A 20,242-nucleotide genomic window follows, 5' to 3' on the forward strand; every position below is an offset into this window, starting at 1 on the left:
CCCGGGGGCGGCGGCAGCAGCCGGTGCCGGTGCCGGGCAGGGATTGCGGGGCCGGTCCCGGGGCGGCGGCAGCAGCCGGTGCCGGTGCCGGGCGAGGATCGCGGGGCCGGTCCCGGGGCGGCGGCAGCAGCAGGCGGCGCTGCGCCCCTTCTCGCCGGCACCGGGGCCGCCGGGCTCCGCTCGGCTCCGCGCCCGCCGCCCCCGCCCAGCCCCGCACAGCCCCGCGCCGCCGCCGCCGCCGCCGCCGCCCGGCGATGCCCGCGGCCCCCGGGCGCACCGGCCCGCGGAGGCGGCGCTGACCCGGCGGAGCGGCCCCCCGGCCATGGGCAGCGGCGACCCCGGCCCGCACCGAGGGCAGCACCGGCAGGTACGTGCGGAAAGTTTGGGGAAGGGGAGCGCGAAGGGACCCCCGGGGCGGCTCCCGCCGCGCTGCCGAACGCCGTCGGGGCCCCGCGCCCCGGCCCGGTGCCGCTCCGAGGGGACGCTGAGCCCCGGAGAGGGAGCCGGGGTCGGGGGAGCCGCCGGAATCGGTGTTGCCAGCGGGCAGCGGAGGCACCTCGGTGCCGGTTCGGGGCTCCCGGCTCGGCCCGGCCGCCGCACGTCGCTGCCCGGTCCCCGACTGCCCCGGTCCCGTGTCGCCTCCCGGGGCTCCCCGTAGCCCGTGCGGGGCTCGGAAGGGTCCCCGCGGTGAGTTTCTCGCGGCCGGCGCTGCCCTGAGCCCCGAGCCCCGTTAGCGTTGGCTCCGGCAGCAGCGGCGCCCCCGGTCCCTGCCCGCCCTGTGGCGGGGGATCTGCCGCGGAGGGGGCTCGGACCCGGCGGGGCCCGGTCCGACCACTGGCTGCGGGGGTGGGCTTTGACCAGGGGGGCTGTTTGCCCCGATGAAACGGTTCTGCCCACCCTGCGAAATCGCTCGCCGTTCTGAGAGGCGAAACACCGCTGGAGAGACCCCAAGCTCTGCAGCCAAAGATGCTCCTTCTCCCTGGAAGGGACCGTGAATCCCAACCGCTGCTGCCTTCGGTGCAAGCTGTCTGTGTGACCAAAGCCTCGGGCAGGACAGAATGGGATGGTGGCTTCCATCTTCCTCTGCTTCCTTCCTCTCTGCCACAGCTCCTCTAGTCCATTGCCCGGCTGGAGTGGGGAAGGGGCGCTGGGGTTCTGCTGCCTCGTGGGGTGGCTCGAGGGGCACAGGATGGGCACAGGATAGGTCCCCCTCACCCACGAGTGGAGGCTCAACGGCCCAGAGGAGAGTGTGAGCTGTGCCAGTCCCATTCTGGAGTGGGGCACGAGTTGGTCCATGCAGTGGTGCCGGGCAGGGAAGCAGGAGTCTCCTCCTCCTGCCCGTTAGCCATCCCTTTTGCTGCAGTGTGAGGCTTGGGGGGCTGTTCAGTGTGTGGGTGCTCTTACCCTGAGAGAGCTGATCTGCACTGGGGCACCCACACCCCAGCAAGGAGCCTGCACAGGTGAGATGTTGTAACTCCTGGGGAACAATCCTGGCACTGGACGAAGCAGAGGTTCTGGCTTTCAGCAGAGCTGACCTTCAAGATGCCAGTGGCAGTGGCGTGGTGGGATCCACTGAGTGAGGGAGCAGGAACAGGCCCGTGCTTGGGTGGAATTAAAAACTCTTCCGCTCACCTTGGCTGGGAAGGAAATGCTGCAGACGCTGGAGGAATGAGCAAGAAGCTGGAAATAAATCAGCGTGGAGAAGAGGATGAGAGAGCACATTTGGGGGAAGGAGTCCTCTGCCTCTCTTTGTGCTCCCCTGACACCTCTTTGCCTGGCCAGAGGGTACGTGCTTCCTGCTGCCCTCACAAACACAGCTGTGGGGCTGGACTGCTGTCAGTGTGACCTGAGTAAGAGCTAAAATGAAGTGTGCAAAACGACTTGGCTCAACCTGGAGCTCCGGGGCTGGGCCAGGCTCCCCTGCAGTGGGGTTTTCCTTTCGGGGAGGAGCAGTACAGCCTTTGGGCAGCTCAGAGCATGGCAGGGTGTGGGAGATGCTCCCATCAGTGGTGCTCCAAGGGGCCATCCAGCTCCCTCAGCGCTCCCCCAGCTCTGTGACCATGGGAGCTCCAACTTCCCAGCTCTGCCTCTAACGGAGCATCCTCAGCGCTGCAGAGGGAGCAGGGATTGAGCCAGGCTGCTGACCATACCAGAGCCTGTGCTGTGCCTTCCCAGGTGTTTCCTTGCTTGTCAGGATCTTCCAAGGAGGCACCAGATTCCCTGAAAACCCAGCAGCCTCTCCACACCACTGCCTTGGGCTGTTGTGCAGCCACGGAGCTGTGCCTGGGGGTGAGGGAAGGACACGTTCCCTTGGGCAGCACCTGCAGACACGGAGCAGGCAGAGAGCTCTGGGGGTCCAGCCCTTCTTTTGCGTGGAGGGATCAGCCACTGCTGTCCTGAGGTTTTCCAGCTATGGACAGGGATGCTCAGGGTGGTCCCAGGCTGGGTGTGCAGCCTGTCCCCATGTCCTGCCCAGTGGGACATTTGCTTCAGGGAAATACTAAAATAAAATCCCCCTCTCCAATGGGCAGCATAACATCCCCAGTGGTGTGGGAGGATTTCTGTGCCCATGGGCTCTGGCCAGGTTTTCCTTTCTGCTCTGTGGCCGGGGTGTGGAGCTGCCTGGCACTGCCGACCTTCAGGTTGTGCTCTGTTGGGTCAAAGCTTCAAACAAAGGTGCCCAAGTTCCAAGAAATGCTGAAACAGCAGGAGTATGGAAATAGCTCTCGGAAAACTGGCAGGACTGCAGGGCCAGAGGTGCACAGAGGTTGACAGGGTTGGGGCTGCAGCAAGGAGGGTTCGTGTCACTCGGTACAGAACCCGGCCAATGCAGCAGCCTCCCCCACCTCTCTCGTTCTTCTTTTTGGGTGGAATTCTGCCTTCTCTAATTATTCAGCTCACATGGACCTTTGCAAACAATGCTCCAGACCGGCAGGACTTGGAGCATAATTTGGCATGACAGAGTCCCTCATTAGCACCGTGGGGCGCGGGCTGTGCTCCAGCGAGCTGCGCACGGAGCAGTCCTGGCTGGGGGGTGGCAGTTCCACGTGTGGATTTAATGAAGGAAGAGGAAAAAATCCAGAGGTGCTGTGACAGGTGGAATGGTCAGGGTCTGGGAGGACAGCATGGAGCTGCTCCCAGGATGTCTCTGTGTTGGGAGACCTCAGTATGTCTCCGGTGTGGGTGGTTGCCTGTGCCCACGTGTGCCCATGGGGAGGGACACTGGCCTACACAAAGGAAATATCATCTCTTGCCACCCTGGTTACAGCTGAGTTTGATCTTCTGAGAGATTTGGGCACTTGGTAGTTACCTCAGGCCCCAGCTCAGACCTGCAAGGCAAAATCATCTAAAAAATCTTAATGAAAAATCCCACAAAATTCCAAACGGAACGTAACAGAATGGAGAATATTGATACTTTCAATCAAAATTAAGTGCTTTGACGTGCCAGAACACCGCTCTTCATTTCAAACTGACACTCCAGGCTGAAAAATTTCAAGTCAGACCAAACATTTGTAGTTGGAATCTCACGACGCCGGGGGTTGACAACTGTCAAAACAGCAGTTTCTGCGGAGATGTGTTTTCTGACGGGAGTTTGGGCATGAGTGGGAGCCCTGAGTGCCTGTGCCAGGGTGGAACACCGGGATGGCACCTCTCAGCCTCGTGTTCCCCTGAGCCCCCTGCGCTCTCCCGGCCGCCGGAGCGGCTCCTTCCTCTCAGCGCGGCAGCTTCCCTTTGGAATGTGCTGTGGACAGTGCAGGCTGCATTATTGATAACGTGATTTATTTATGCTTCCTTGGCTACAACAAACAGCTCAGCCTTTCCGAGCTAAATATAGTTTGCTCTGGGAGCGTGTCCCTGTCCTGTGTGGGATGGGAGCAGCCAGAGGGGCGCTTGGTTTTTGTCCGGCTGAGAGGTTTAGGGATATCCCCTGGAGACCTCACGTGGCCTGGAGGGTCCCATGGAGCCAGGCTCTCCAGAGGGGCTCTGGTGTGGGCTGTGGGGCTCGGGGCTGTGCTCTCTGCATGAAGGGGCAGCCAGAGCTGGAGCAGCAGCCAGGAGAGCGGGGTGTCCTGGTGTGAGCCCGGCTCCTCTGCTGAAAGGCACGTGGGGTGTTCGTCGGGGACTCGCCGCCACAAGAAATGCAGAGGCTGGCTGGCAGCCCTCACATCTGGGCTGCCAGATGTGCCCCAGGGTGGGGCAGGACAGCTGTGTGCACATCCCAGCTGGGGCACAGCTCCTCCCTGATGCAGCGTGGCCGGGGGGGTGCCCACAGGGTGAGGGGACACATGCCCTGATCCCGGCTGGATGCAGCGGAGCTGCCTCTGGATTCACATGGAGGGCTGAGCAGCTCCAGGAGAGCTGTTTACTTTGTCATTGAGCAAATAGTGCACACTTTAAGCTGGCATCAATATTTACACAGTAGGCTGTTGTGTCTCCAAAGGAACTCCAACAGTGCTGGCTGTTGTGTGATCCCCTCTGAGAAGCCTCATGCAGAGAAGACTCTGCTGGAGTGCAGGAGATCACCTAAATATGGGTTTACCTGAGGGAGTCTCACAGTCTCATCACATCACCTCAAGGTTTTCTTGCATATTGACCCATCCTGGGTTCATTCTGGCAACGGAGGGGCTGGAGCAGGATCAGTCCCTTGTCACCCAGTGGGCAGGGATGGAGCCAGGACAGTGAGCAAGATGCTCCCAGCCACTCTCCCGTTTGCTCCTGGCCAAGCTGACCATCCCACAGCATTAATTAGGAACATTTCCTTACCTCTAAATTCTTTTTTAGCATAAAATATGTTTTTTTGCCAAAATACCTTTCCTTTTTTTTTTTCTGGGCAAATGTCAGCATTTTTGATGACATTTTCAGATTATTTTTTTTTCCAGATGGGAGAATCAAAGAGGAAAATATCACTTTAAATCAACAATTTAGAATGAAGCATTTTTCATTTTGAAATGTCAGTTTAAAACAGGACAATTCATTTTGAAATGCTTCAAAACAAGAAATGCCCTTTTTACCACCTCGAATCACTTTGTTTTGATTAAAAATGTCAGCGCTTTGTGTTCTGGCTCTTCATTAGAGCTACTGTTTCACTGTCTCGTGGTCCAGAGTGGATAGAAATTTAGAAGATGGTTCAAAAATGAAGATTTCTTCCCTCAGAGGTGTGGGTTTGTCTGCTGCACTGCTAGAACCCTGTGCTGCCCGTGGAGGGGACCGTGGGTGCGAGGTTGGCAGGGCAGGGGCTGCTGGTCCTGGCAGCTCTCCCCAGGCTGAGCATCATCCCCTTCATGTTATGAGTTATGCTCCAGCACTAAAGTTTTATGGAGGACTCAGTTTGCTCTGGACCTGGTTAGATCCCAGCAGGTAATAACCAAGGCCACGAGGTCACCACGTCACTTGGCAGACGCCGAGCGGTGACGTCGCTGTCAAGTGCTTCTGCCTGTGGAGCCCCAGAGCTGTTCCCACCTGCAGGGCTGTGGCTGTAAATAGTGCAGAAAACATATTTAGAGCAGTCGACAGTAAAATACCAACTCTTTGGGGATTTACATTTTTCCCTAAGGGCTCCAAATGATGTAAAACTCGGCTCCTTCCCGGCGCGCCCTGTGTGGGGTGGGAGGGGGTGCCTGTGCAGCGCCCTGGTGTGCACAGAGGTGCCAAGGGAGGTTGTTGGTGTGCCCAGAGGTAATGGATGCAGTGTGAGTGTGTGGTTGCATGCACTTGGCAGCTGTGCTGAGAGGAGGAGCAGCCCCAGAAGAAGATAATGTGCTGGGAGAGGAGAGCACTGGGCTGCAGGTTCTGGAGCTGCTGCGGGCTGTGTGTATCCAACCAGGCATCAGCTGCCCTATTTCTCAGATCCCTGAGTGGTGCTGACCCCAGGAGATCCAGCATGATCAGTCCATCCATCTGTCTGTCAGCAAGTGGTTTGCAAGTGCCAAACCTTGGGCATCACTGCAAGGGACCTGGGTGACACGAGGGCAGTGGGGGTGTGTAACCACGCACGGAAAAGGCGGAGCCTGGAACTGCTCGCTGCTGATTTTACTCTGGCTCTTCCCACACACTCGGGGTCTGTGTGGAGTGTTTGTCATCTGCGTTAATAACCTACTACAAAGGGCCTGATTTTGTGCTTTCAGCAGGAAAAACCTGGAGCAGCTCTGCTGCAGTGGATGGGTCCTGCTGCTGCTGTTCAGAGGGGCGAGCAGGGGTAGGGGCTGGGCTCCTGAGAGATTTTAGGGTGTGTGATGGCCACCCAAGAGTGTGTTTGTTGAAGGCTGGTCAAGCCTAAGGTGTCCCCAGCCACTCCCAGGGACACAGTGGCTCACGCTGACAGCAAGTATCACTGCCCATGTCCTTCTTTCTCCTTTCAGATGCGCTGATGTCTGCCCCTGGCCAAGACCTGACCCACCTGAGGTTGGCAGATGCGCAGACGTGAGCGTGAATCCCCAGTAAAAGGTAACTATCACTCGCCTGTGCTACTGCTGGTGGGGTTTCTTTCTCTCCTGCTGCAGTGGCCTGGGCTGCTGATGAAATCTGAGCCCACTTGAGGGTGGTGGGTGAATCCCTTCCTCTCCCAGGGTTGTGTCCCCACAGCCAGGACACCCCAGTCCCTGCATGTTCAGTGGCTGCACCGCTGTGTGCATCAGCATTGGTGAGTGGGGCTGCACCTCCCAGCCCTCCTCACCCCTCTTCCTCCACATATCTCTTCTTCTTTTCGGTAGAATGAGTGAGAGAGACATACAGAGCCTGAGCAAATGGGTTTTCGTGCTCACTCTCTGCCTTACCACACTGTGGGGACGACTGACACTGGCCTCCACCCATCATCACAGAAGCCATTCAGGTAGGGGAACGACGTGGGATTTGCCCTTGGAGTGCCTGTGTGTGCAGGAAACTCCCTGGGCTGCTCCTTGGAGACAGGCAGGAGCATGGAGCCACGGGCCAGTAAAGTTGCTCCTCGGAGTTAGAACATGTGGATACCCAACATGAGGCATTTAAAACCTGTGGCTTGGTGAGTCTGGCTGGTCTGAGGAGTGAATTGCTTCATGTCTGTAGCAAAATCTGAGACACACAGGATGACCCGTGGGTACCTCTGATACATCTGTGTATTCAAGTGATTACTGAGTAGTTCTTGGTCTGTGAGCTGGGGATGTAAATCTTTCCGAGTTGCAATGAAAGTCACAAACCCCACTTGTTATGCAATGGACACTCTCCACCTCAGGCTTTTGTTAGAAATACAAATTTTCATCCCCCTGGTTGCAAAGATCATCTTGAAAGATGGAACAAGTATAAAGTGATGTAGGACTGAAAGTCTTGCTGGAAAGCATCGTCTTGGCTCTGGAATGTTCATTTGCTATTCCCAGCTGTGGATCTGAGATTCTCCCTCTGTGTGTGTGTGTTGGAATGCTCCTCTCTGCCATGGATGTGACTTTTTGGAGGGGTTGTGTGAACCCATGGCTGATGTTTGTGTCTGGAGAAGGGAAGCAGCTGAGGAGTCGTGCTCAGCCCTTTGTGCCCATCCTGCCTGGTGCAGGAGGCTGATGGGCCATGCCAGGGTGGTGACCCAGTGGTCCAGGGCTGGAGATTCCTTGGGTGCATGGTGGGAGGACGTGTGGGTGGGTGGGCACTGGTGTTACTGGTGCTACTGGTGTTAGTGGCAGGGCTGTGCAGTTGGGCAGCAGAGACAAACACTTGGAATGATCCTGGGGCACCTGCTGTCTGCCTCTTGTGCCTCTGTCTGGAAAGGGCATTTAAGGGTTAATTTGAAACCACTCGTGCTCTTGATTGACCCCACACCTAACCCTGTCCTATTTCTGTCATTTTTGCCTGACAGTTAAAGCAGTTCTAATCCTGTAATCCCCAACCACGTTGTTTAAAACCAAAACGCCTCTTCCAGAGTGACTCCCTCATCCACCCAGGCAGCAGATACCTGCCTTTCCCTCCTCCTAACCCCAGATGCCCCATCCCTGGAAGTGTTCAAGGCCAGGTTGGACAGGGCTCTGAACAACCTGGTCTAGTGGAAGGTGTCCCTGCCCATGGCAGGGAGTGGAACAAGATGAGGTTTAATGCCCCTTCCAACTCAAACCATTCTGTGATTCTGATGTGGGAAAAACTAATTTTATTTTTGGGATGACTTTACAGCACTGGCTCAGGACTCCCTGGGATACAGGCATTGCTGACAGCCAGGTGTTCACCCAACCTGCCCAATCCCAGTGCCAGAGAATCCCACTCCACCACGGGATCAATTTGCAGGGAGCTGCTTCTTCAGGGAAGAGTCAGACCTGGCATTAATAAAGCAGCAACTCACCCAGGTTTGAAGTGCAGATGCCCAAGTGTACTGCTGGGGTGTGAATTATGTATAAATCTCACTCGTCCATGAACAGCCAGGCTCAGGGACTCACGTGCCAGCAGGCAGAGAGCTGGGGAATTTTCACTCACACAGACTTAACCACAGTGGACCAAACCCTGTACTTTTTATTCAGGAAAATTCTAATCCACAGCAAAGAGAGCAGACCAGGAGCAAGCACTTGAAATTTTGACCCCACTCTGTGTCTGTATGAACATGGTTTCTCTCTGCCCATCCTGCTTTCCTGGCACTGTAAGAACCTTCTGTGGCTGCCTCCTCTCCTGGGCTGTGTTTCCACGAGCTCAAACCAGGAATTCTTTCTCTGCTTGCCAAATTCATGGCCTTTCTTTTCCTGTTTGTTTTATTTTCTTTTCCTGTGCTTTTGCTTCATTTGGGACAGTTTTTGGAGAATGTTATGTTTGAAACACACTTCCATAATGCTGCATCCTCGGTGGCAGTGACATTTGTGTCCAAGGAAGCTGCAGTTCTGTTTCTGTGTGGAATTCTGTGTCACCAATGCCTGAGACCCCCAGAGTCAGAGGTGCTGATGGACACACACATCAAGTGCTTTCAGCCCATTAGAGCATTGACTTTATTCACAGCTAAAACCACTTAAAATGAGCAATAATAGAGGAAGGGCTTTAATTGTTACCACAAGGTTTCAGAGGCCAGAAAACTTATGAATTTCTTGAACAGAGAGCCCACCTGCAGACCCTCTGTTTGCCACCACATTTGGGCTGTGGCAGTAAGGTCTGATCGTAGAATCGTGGAATACCCTGAGTTGGAAGAGACCCACAGGCATCAAGTCCAACTCTTGGCCCTGCACAGGACAGCCTCAAAATCACACCGTGTGCCTGAGACCCCCTGAGCCCACCCAGCACGTGGGGATGCTGCTGTGCCCAAGCAGAGCGGTGCTTCCTGGGGAGTGTGGTTGGGTTTAAAGAGCCACATGAACCAAGCACTGTCATTTGGAAATGGAATAGGAGACTCCTCAGTGAGGAATGATTCACCAGCAGTTTAATCCCCCCGTGTAACGTGGCGAGGTCTCTGTGATGAGCAAGGCTGGGATGTCTGGCTCCAGCACTTCCTACTAAACCCCTCTAAAACTGATAATCAAAGTGCTGTCTTTGCTTTTATCCATGCTCATTGCTCAACCTGGAGCAGAAGTAAAGGCATTTAGTCAGCTTTTGGGAAATGAGGTTTTCTGGATGAAAGAAGAGCACCAGTTTCTGATGAGGTTGTAAGAGGGATTTACTGGTCAGCACTGCTAGGAGGGAAGGCAGCAGCTCTGTGGCTTTTGCTTATGAGATGCTTCACTTGGAGAAGCCTTGGTTCCTCTGTCCCATGCAGCCCTAACATGAAGGTGGAATATTGTCCTAATTCACCCTTTCTAGACAAGGTGGGTGTGGGAGCATCGTTCAGCACCAGGGGGATGGGTGGTTGTGTGTTGGGAGCTGCATCCCCAGCTGCAGGGTGTCCCTGTCACACAATGTCAGAACACTCTCAGCTGTTCTCAACACAGCCCAGGAGTTTGGGTTTCTGCTTGCAAGTGTGATGGCATGTGCATGAGCAGTTCATGGATGTGCACACACTCACACATGTGAGGACAGAGTGTGACGTGCAGTCTCGAGGTGACAAGAGTGAAAAAATCCCAACAGAAATGTGGTGATAATGAGCGATAAAAACAAGGCTGCTTCTCTCCAAAGCCCTCTTAAATAATACATGCATCTAAGGCAGTAGTGATTTTAAGGCTTTAATTATTTAGTGAATATTAGTAGTGGAGTTGTTGCAGGGTGCGGAGCACAGATCACTCACACCGCTGGCTGCCCGGGTCCACCCATGATCTGCTCCACTCCTGGTGCCCCCAGGGCTGTGCCACCCTTGAGCAGAGCCCACCAGGGACAGGATCCTCTGCCTCCCTCCAGGTCCTGCCTCTCCCTGCTGCTCAGCCCCACCTGGGACACCCAAACCCCTTTAACAGCATTTCAGTGCCCAGGAGAACCATATCATAGAATCACAGAATGGTTTGGGTTGGAAGGGACATGAAAGTTCATATTGTTCCATCCCCTGCCATGGGCAGGGACACTTTCCACTATCCCAGGTTGCTCCAAGCCCTGTCCAACCTGGCCTTGGACACTTCCAGGAGGAGGGGGTTTGACACAGGGGTTTGGGCATTGCCTGGCACTCACATGCATCCAACTTCTCTTCATTTTGCAGCTCTCTACCAGCAAGCAGAGCAGTGTTTTAGACTGAACATGTGGAGCTGTGCCCACGCTCCCTGAGACACTCAAAATGTGTCATTTCAGGTTATGCCATAAAAACCCATGTTCTGCTGCTCACTTAAAGGTCAGCCAGAGTAGGACACCATTTTTATTTTATTTTTGCATGCAGGATTCAAAAGCCCTGCGCTCTTACAATTCTTTTATGGTTCCATGAGATAAGGTGGGTTTTTTTCTAAAAATGGTTCCGGTGGGGAAATACCAGTTAAATGGGAGGGAGAAGTGTGCCAGAAGCTCTGGAACTTATCCCAGGCTCTCTGGGGGTTTCCTGCTGTTGGTGTTAAACACACCATCCATCTGATGTGCGTTTTGTTCCAAGTTTCCTGCTGCTCGGCAAAAGGAGAGGCAGCTGCAGGGAGCTCTGGAGCCCATGGATCGCGCTGCACGTGGGCTCAGCCCCTCTGCTTGTGCTTCCCGGGCGTGGGACATGAAAGCCCAGCGTGGCAGGGAAGCCCTCGGCGCTGCTCTCCTGCTGGAATCCCTCGGCACGGGGCTGCTCAGCCCCTCTGCAGCGAGGAGACAGCAGCGTCTCTTGCTGACATCCCGGGAATCACCACGTCTGAGGCAGAGGGAGCTGCCGCCTCCCAAACCCCTGAGCCCGCTCGGCTGTCGGGGTCCGCGGCGCTGCGGGCGAGGGGCAGGAAAGCGGGTGAATCTGGTGTGTAGGAGCTGGGGTGATTTGTGCCAGGTGGGATGGCTCTTCCCACGGGAATGTCACCCCTGCTCAAATGCCTGGGAAAGGGATGCACCGGGAGGGGTCTGGGCACCGGGCAAACTTCCAGTGTCACTGTGCCCCAGGGCAGGATGTCGGATGCTCACAAGACAGTGGAAAGGACAATGGTTTTAAACTAAAAGATGAGAGATTTACAGTAGATATTAGGAAGAAATTCTTCCCTGTGAAGGTGGGGAGGCCCTGGCACAGGTTGCCCAGAGAAGCTGTGGCTGCCCCATCCCTGGAAGTGTCCAAGGCCAGGTTGGACAGGGCTTGGAGCAACTGGGATAGAGGAAGATGTCCCTGCCCATGGCAGGGGGTGGAATGAGATGAGCTTTAGTGTCCCTTCCAATCCAAACCATTTTGTGATTCTACAATTCCAAGACCTTTAAGCAGATGGAAGTGTTTCATGGCCTGAGAGAGGGATGGCTCCTGGAGCTGTGTGCTGCTCCCCCAGCTCTGCCATCGGTAGTGCCCTTGCTGTGGGGCTGTGCATGCCCCAGGGAGGCTGTAGAGCTGTGCCAGTGGGCTGTGGGGCTGTGCCAGGGCAATGGGGTGCCTGCCCCAGGCAGGGTGCTCTGTGTAGGCAGCTCTTCCCTGGCAGAGGCTTCAAGCCTGCGAGTCTGGCACCACCATGCCCTGTGCTCAGCCAGCTGCAGTGAGGCAGAGGAGAGGAAAATTTCTCTTTATCTCTGAGCTGCACCTTTTTGAGCAAATTAAAAGGGCTTTGGCACGTTGGCAAACTCCTATTGCATGGCTGTAATGAGCGATTTCTCAGTTCTGCCTGGCTCTCCCTCAGCTGAACCTTTTTAAATTAGCTGAAAATGAGCAGCCGGAGAGCAGGAGTGTGAGGGAGCAGAGGGGTCGCCTGGGCAGTCCTCCTGGGAAGAGCTCTGCTAATGAAGCTTTTCTAAAAACCAGTCAAAACCACAACTCCGTGTGAGCGCTGAGGCTGGAGGGTGTAAAACCCCCTGGTGGGGTGTGCAGGGTGGGACAGTGACTCCTTGTGGTCCCGGACCACAGCGTGGTGGGAATGTGGGCTCACAGGCAGCCGAAGCCAAGGATCTCTGTTTCTACCTCAGATTATTTGAAAAAGCCCATGAAGCATAAAACCAGAGCATAACAGTCACGTTTGTTCATTAATGAGTTGCTTTCCTTCTCGCTTCCACCGAGGTCTACCATTTCTGCATGCAAAAAGAATGGAATTTATTATTAAAGCTGAGTTGTTATGGCATTTCAAAGGGAAGATAAAATTTATGGCCAGAGATGCTATTACAAAATATTCCAGGATAGATAATTGTGTAATTATTATGGGCATAAATGAAAGCGATGGTGCATTAAAAGCAAATGACCGTGAAATAACAATAAATAAAGAAAATTAAAGCTGTGGTGATTGCGTGGCCTGTCCTGCCCGTGTGCTGGGGGGTGCAGGGCACAGAGGTGTGTCTGGGGGCAGCTCCTCACATCCTGCCCTTCGTCTCCCATCTGGCACTTGGACACGGTGGGAACAGGAGAAGGGCAAGGAACGCTTTGGCTGGAAGCTGGCACAGCTATTGTAAGCCAGGAGGTTGCACTTGGACAATCATTTCCCAGCAGGGATTTGAAAACGTGGCTGCAAGGCAAAGGGATTTCCTTCAGCACCACGGGGAGAGATCCCATTTCCCTCAGCTTTCCCTGGGGAGGTGAAGTGTCTGCATTCCAAAAGCTCCTGGAAGCCGGGCAGTGTTTGCTGGTGAGCACAGGGATGTGATGGGCACCCACGGGGGCACTTGCTGTGACACAGGTCAGCTGCCCCTGGTCCCCCTCACTTCATGTGGCTGAGACCCCCAGCAGGACCCTCCAACAGTGGCCAGGGGTGAAGCTGAGGCTGGATGGACAGGTTGAGGCTGGCAAACACAGGATGGGTCAGAGTGACTGCTGGAGCTGAGTGTGCTGGGAGAGGGCAGAGAGTGGGCTTGAGCTCACCAGTACCTGTGCCAGCAGCACCAGCATCAGGACACTTCACTCTTCCAGTGCCCATTAAGCAGGATCTGCAGGGGTCTCTGGGGTCATGGGAATGAAGCCTCTCCATCCCTGTTTGGCTGATTTGCATTGTGCCTGCGTGGGCCTTGCCTGTCCTGCCTGCACCCCTTCCCAAGCCTTTCCTCCAGTGGCTCTCCTGGGGGCTCATGCCTGCACTCTGGGATGTGGAAGGTGTCCTGAGGGTGTGGAGCAGCCAGGTCTGACACCCTGACACCTGTTCACCTTCGTTCATTTTGGGATGCCACGCTGCAGGGATGCAGCTTCCCTGTCCTCCACCCAGCCTGGCTCCCGCTGGCTGCGGAATAAAACCCTGTTCCTGGTGACCCAGGGGATGTCCCTGCCTGGCTCTGCACTGCTCCTCCAGCGCTCATTAAGCAGGACCTGCAGGGATCTCTGGGGTCATGGGAATGAAATCTCTCCAGCCCTGTTTAGCTGATTTGCATTGTGCCTGTGTGGGCCATTACCCAGCCAAGGCATTGATTCGTGATGCTGACCGGCTCAGAGGTGATCAGCCAGCTCAGTAGTTTTCTTTCTTCCTTAATATTTTGATGGCAGTGGGAGGGGGAGCAGCAGAGCAGCCTGGGTTGCTGATGAACACCGTGACATTTGTCTGTCACTGCAGGGTAGAAACACCATCCTGATCCTTCCTCCTCCACCCAGAGGATGGTGGGTGATGATCAGACAGAGGTGTTGGTTGTAGTTGGAGGGTCAGAGGTGGTGGTGCTCTGCTTGAAGCCAAAAGCAGCACAACACACCATCCCCCCTTGTAGAGCAAAGTGCATCTCATTATCAGCTGCAATTAGCTAACGTGCTCATTAGTTTCAATAAAGCTCTTGGCTCGGCTGTGGCAAGAGGGGATGAATTTTGGTGGGTAAGGGTGGGTGTGAGGGCTGTTAGGAGTGAGAGCTCAGATGCAGGAGGTGTGGGGCAGGACCAGTGCTTCTCCTTAGGGGTGGGCTGGGGAGATGCTGTGCCCAGTGCCTGTATGTCACCAGCAGCCCCAGGGAGATTCCAGAGGCTGGGACAGCACTGCCCACGCCGGTCTCTCCCGGTGCCTCAGTCATGGCACGCACTGGCAGAGCTGCCTGGGGGGTGGGCAGGAGGTGTCCTGGGGTCTCCAGGGCCTGACAGTGGCTGTTTCTCCTCCCTCAGTGCACGTGGAGCCCGGCACGTGTGAGGTGATCGCAGCTCACCGGTGCTGCAACAAGAACAAGATCGAGGAGCGCTCCCAGACAGTGAAATGCTCCTGCTTCCCGGGGCAGGTGGCAGGGACCACACGGGCAGCTCCCTCCTGCGTGGATGGTGAGTACCCCATGGCCACAGCCCCATCCCATGCAACTCCTGACTGCATCCTCCTAGACTGTCAGGCTGCTGTGGAGCTTCCGTGGCACTGGGATTAACAGATGGGACCTGCCCAGGGATCCTTCAGCAGAGCACTGGGGAAGAGGGAGCATCTTGGAGACATTCTCTGTTGGTGTGGCTGTGTTGCCTCAGGCTGTGTGCTGTGGGGAGGGTTATGGTGCTCCAGGATCACTGCACTGGGACCAGGCACTGCAGCATCGATCCCTGCACGTCTCCTCACTGTGCTGCCACAGCCAGAGGCAGGGATGTGACTCCAGCTGTGCAGCACCATCACCTGCGAGGAGCACTAAGCAAAACTCGAGCTGTGTATGTTTTATTGAATGCCATCACGTGCCATCACCGTCAGGAGCAGCAGCAGCCCCTGCCAGGATGGTATTGACCTGGTGCCCTGTGAGTGCACTTGTGTGCAACACCAGGAATGACAGGATGAGTTGACAGGGAAGGCTTTTGTTGTCCCCAACAGCTCAGGTGTACTTATTCCCAAATATAGGGGAGCCCGCTCTGGGTGGAGGCATGAATTGCAAGAGCCTGACAGACCAGAGTGGCAGAAGACAGTCCCTTTGCTCTGTAGGAGGAACCTAAATTGGGTTTTTGAACAGCACTGCCCTCACTGGGAGTGAGGACAGGGCTTTTTACCTGGGGTGGTGAGAGAAAACAGGGTGTTCCCGAGGCAGGTGGAGCAGTTGGGTCAGGCAAGGCCAGGAGGTGACGAGAAGCTCCTTGACCAAGGCTCCTCGAGAGAGAGGGGCTGCACCTCCTGCAGTCACCCAAAGCTGGGCAGGGCTGGCCCCCCACACCCCGGGTCACAGCCCAGCCACTGACCCCTCCTCTCCCCCAGCCTCCATCGTGCTGCAGAAGTGGTGGTGCCAGATGGAGCCGTGCCTGGACGGGGAGGAGTGCAAGGTGCTGCCCGACCTCTCGGGCTGGAGCTGCAGCAGCGGCAACAAGGTGAAGACGACCAAGGTACGTCCCAGGCAGGTGGGGGGGGAGCCTGGCTGTGCCTTCCCCAGCCTGGGGCAACCAAAACCCAGGAAAGCACCCCCAGAAGAGTTCTCTGTGGGAGAGCTGTGGCTCCTCCAGGGCAGGCACTGTTTGGTGTGGGTGCAAAGCAGAGCAGAGGATCTGGGCTGTGTGGTTGTCACCAGTGCTGGAGGGGCTGGGGGAGCTCCCACAGCCCTGAGTGGTTCCCACAGCTTTGCCAATTCATAATTCCCACTGGGAAGCTCGGTGAGGAGGATGTTGGGTGCCTCGGCCCCTGATCAGACATATGGGGGTGTCTCCACCATCCCAGGGTGTCCTGGTTGCTCCCCAGCACCTCCCACTGCTCCGGGGCAACACATTGCTCATCCCACCCCAGTGGCACAGCCCTGAATCCGTCCCCACTCCCTGTCTGAGGCAATCATCTGTGACAGAGCACTACATGATTATTATTTTCATGGCTTGCTGAATGCCCCAAAGAACAAGGTGTAATTAAAATTTTATCAAACTCATTAGTAATTACATATATGCCATGGTTAATCAGTTGCATAATTTTGTAATCATTGTTCCTAGTGTTGAGTGTAATTATTCCTTATGCTTTCGTTTTCCTCGCCCCACATCCCCTGCCATAAAATTATTGTATTAAGCAATGTTGAGGTTTTTTTCATTACTGCTATTATTTTATTGCACAGAAAGCACTTTCATGCTCAAGTGTTTTTATGGGCATCCAAGAAGGTTCCTCCAGCCCCGTGCATCCATCACTGACCAGTAACTGCAGCAATACATTGAGCTTGTTGTCTTTTTCCCATTTTACTGTTGTTTGGTTGGTTTCCCCCAACTGTTAACATAGCCCAAAGCCTCTGCTCTGGATTTGCTGCCCTGGGCTCCCACTGGGACCATTCCTGGTCCACTCTGGAGCTTCTGCTCTCGTCCCTCATCCAGCAGAGCCCTCCATGGCCATCCTCCCATCACCCCTTTTGGGTCCCTTGTCCTCCCTTAGGGAGGCAGCGGTTTGGAAACGCAGACCTGTGTTTTCAAAGGGACTTTGGGTGATTTCAGTGACTTTGGAATGGTGCCAAGGGGCTGGATTTGCACCTTACAGTCCCCTCTGCAGCCAGAACACGGGGCGCGCAAACAATCCGTAAGGTGACATTTGGAACGACCACCCCGCTAAATGAACGTAAAGATCAAATCTTATTTTCACCTCTTAAGGCTGTTTGGTGGTAATTCTTGGGTGGGGAGCCAGCTGGATGTGTTGGGTGACTTCTCCTGCTCTCCACAGGTCACTCGATAGCCCCCGTGCAGCGCGGCAGGGACTGACCAGCCTCGGCGTGGGTCCTGGTGCTCCTGTGAGCAGCAGGACGTGTCCTGGTGCCTGTGGAGGTGGGATGATCCAGGGCTGCCATCCTGTGCCCGCTGGCAGGACCGTGACAGGTACCACCAGATCAGAGCGTCCGCTGAGCCCCGGCTGCCCCAGGGGCTGCAGGCAGGGACCCCAGCACAGCTGCCAGACTCCTGTCACTCCACGGTCCCCTCCTCCTCTGTGGACACGTTCACCAACCAAGAAACGGGCTTGTTCTCCAATCCTCTTAAATCAAATACTCCAGCCATGTAAGAGCTGTTGACCATACGGGGACAGACAGGGCAGCAGGCCCCCAAAATGGGCTTTATTCCGAATAGCTGAAATCATTGCTGTGAGTCGCCTTTCCCCATCTCCCAAGATGCTGAATCCGAGTTGCTGGCAGGAATTGGGAAGTCAATGGTTGTGTGAGATCCTCCTCCACGTGGCTCCCAGCTCCTGGCCTGGGGGGTTCCCAGGAGCAGGCCCTGAGCTCCAGCCTGGTCCCAAGTCACTGGGGACTGCTCTGCCCTCGGAGCACTGGGCTTTCCCTGCCCCTCCACCTGCCTGTGGCAGACGTGGCAGTGTGGCCAGGGGGGGTGTGACACCCCGTCAGTACCCTGGGGATGGTGAGACGTATCCATGGCGCATGCTGCTGGTTTCTCCTTCCTCGGTAATTGCATTAATCAGGCTGCAAATTTAATGTTTTCCACCGTGCAAGTCCCAGGCACCGAGTTTCTGCTTGTGTTTGCAATCGAATTCCGGAGTCGTGTGCGGGGGAGCCCTCTCTGCCTGCAGATGCCCAGCCAGGGCCCCAGACCCAGCCAGGTTTTATTGCATTAATCCAAAATAAAGGAAAATGTACCATCTCCCGGCCCTGAGCTCGTGACCTTCTCCAGGACACACCGTTTCCCGTGGTGCAGCAGCTCGAGGGGGAGAGGACACGAGCTCTGTGCCTCCAGTGTCAGCAGGGCTGGGGACCCCGGGACTGTGGGGTGTGGGGACATCACCTCCAGCCCTGATCTGTGGCCCATGCAGGGACAAGCTGGCTCGGGAGGGGCTGGAGCTGTTGTGGGAGGCCATGGCACTGCCAGGGTCACTGGTGTGTGGTGCAGCCTCCTGGCACGGGTGGGACTCGTTATTGGGACGTTTTTGTAACGGGGTATGTAGTACCCGCTCCAGATGTGATGTATATACCAGAATGTGAAATAATAAATTCATTTTAATCTCTGCAAAGGATCTTTTCACTCAGCACCTAAGGGAGGCTCTGAGAGTGCTTCTCATGCCAACTGGATCTGAGGCAGAGGTGCTGGGGACTCTGCCCTGCCTGTTCCAATCCCAACCAGTTCATGCAAGGGTGGCTCTGGAGAAGAGCTGGCAGCCTGTTGTGGCCAGCAAAATTAGGTTATAGTGATCCTAGAGAAAAGAGCATTAATTTCTCCAGGATGATCTGCTGAGAGCTTCTCTCGTCCTGCCCCTTCTCCTTGGTGTGGCAGCTCCCACTGCTGCAGTGCCACGTCCCCACAGATGCCACCCCTACCCAGGCCCAGACTGTGTTTGTGAGGTCCCCACCTGGAGTCCCGTCCCTTCCAAGAACCCAGGCTGTTGAATGCAGAGTGGAAATCTGTTATTTCCAGTAGCAAACACCGGGCTGCAGCTGGGAGCATCAATGCTTGGCTGAGCATTTCCATAGTTGGCTCATAATGTGAAGGATCCACTCTGCGGAAGCGTCGAGCGTGACTCCTACATTGATATAGAAACATTTTATTGCCTGCATAATAGCCACCCTCAACGCTTATTTTTCACTTACTGCAATCCAGAGTTTAGTGAGGAAATAGCCCCTTGGTGTCTCTGCTGAGTGCTGACCTCGCTGCTATCACGCCATCAGAGTACACAAATAAGGAAAATCGCTGCTCCCCTCCTGGCAGGTAAATGCTTTTCAGAGGAAAGCGCTGCAGCCTGCAGGACTGCTGGGGTTCTCTCTGGCTCCTGAGCAGCCAGGGAAGGAAGCTGCTGCCACAGCTCCTGGTCCTCCACCTTTCCACTCTGTATTTTCAATGCTTGCCTTTGGACAAACAGGCAGAACATTCCTAGACGGATTATTAAGCCGAGGAAGAGGGTGATGGGGGTGGGAGCATCCCTTTGCACAATGCCCTGCCTTTGCTCTCTCGGTGGGACAGTGCCACCCACGTGGTCCCCAGCTACCTCACACATCCCTTCTCTCCACACTGCTGAGCCCTGAAGGACAGAACAAGCCCCTGTGGCTCCATCAGCAGCTTGGAGTCCCCAAGATCGCAGCCCAGAATCCCAGATCCACCCTGCCCACATCCCTATCTTCCTGGGGAAGTCTTGTGCCAAGCTCTGTCTTGGCACACAAGTGCAGTAGCTGATGGGGAGCTTGCACAGACACGATTTGAAGTCGCCCAAGGGGTGATTAGTCAGAGGAAACTGTCACAGTTAACGTGCTTTCAATATCATCTCCCTGGGTATTATAATTACACCCCATTCAATTAGTCTTCGGGGAAAAAAAAGGCTTTTGTATTAAGGTTTGGTGGAGAATTATTAGAGAGTGAATTAAAAGACAAGGATTCCATTTTACTTCACAATAATAAGGGCATAATGTATAAAATACCCCAAAATTACAAGCTGACTAAATTTAGAGCTGTGCCAGGAGGTGAAATGAAAGGTAAAATGAAACCCTTTGAGCAGCCACGGTGTGCAGTACAAGGGGGGGGGGGGATTATCAGAGAAATAAGATGGAAACATAATTAACCACCCAGCATTATGCTGAAAGATGGTAAATTGCAATGGGAGACAAAATTAGGTGAAATTGCAGAGCAGGCTCATTTATTTCTGCTTTATAAATCAGTGCTACCTGTTGGCAGTGATGCCAAGCCATTCCAGAGCTGGAGCTTTCCAAGGGATGCTGCTGGTGGAGCCCTCACCTTGTCTGGGCTGGGCTGTGCTCGCCTGGACAGTGAACTCTGTGTCACTGTGGGAGAAGGTGAGGCCCCCAAGAGTCAAGTCCTTGGTGCCTTTTCCCTTGCCCAGTCATGGTGCATTCAGGCCAGATCTGGTCTGTCTCCTTCCCCAAAAGCTGGTTCCCTTTCCCTGATGTTTTTCTGCTCCAACTGGTGCCACCCTTGTGACTTCTGCCAGTGCTGCTCCTCTGCCACCTTGCTGGGAACCTGCTGTCAGTGGCCTCTTGCACCAACGAG

General features: G+C 55.2%; 1 protein-coding gene across 1 annotated transcript; it reads left to right on the top strand.

The window, feature by feature from the left end:
- Positions 1-269: 269 nt before the first annotated feature.
- TAFA3 (TAFA chemokine like family member 3) lies at positions 270-18,260 on the top strand. The gene is made up of 6 exons (XM_032710593.1): positions 270-367; positions 6,360-6,444; positions 6,711-6,829; positions 14,498-14,647; positions 15,546-15,670; positions 16,968-18,260. The coding sequence occupies exons 3-6, from the start codon at positions 6,712-6,714 to the stop codon at positions 16,977-16,979; spliced, it is 405 nt and encodes a 134-aa protein (XP_032566484.1). The 5' UTR covers positions 270-367; positions 6,360-6,444; position 6,711; the 3' UTR covers positions 16,980-18,260.
- Positions 18,261-20,242: the final 1,982 nt, after the last annotated feature.

This window comes from Chiroxiphia lanceolata, chromosome 25, assembly GCF_009829145.1.
Source record: "Chiroxiphia lanceolata isolate bChiLan1 chromosome 25, bChiLan1.pri, whole genome shotgun sequence".
NCBI classification, from domain to species: domain Eukaryota; kingdom Metazoa; phylum Chordata; class Aves; order Passeriformes; family Pipridae; genus Chiroxiphia; species Chiroxiphia lanceolata.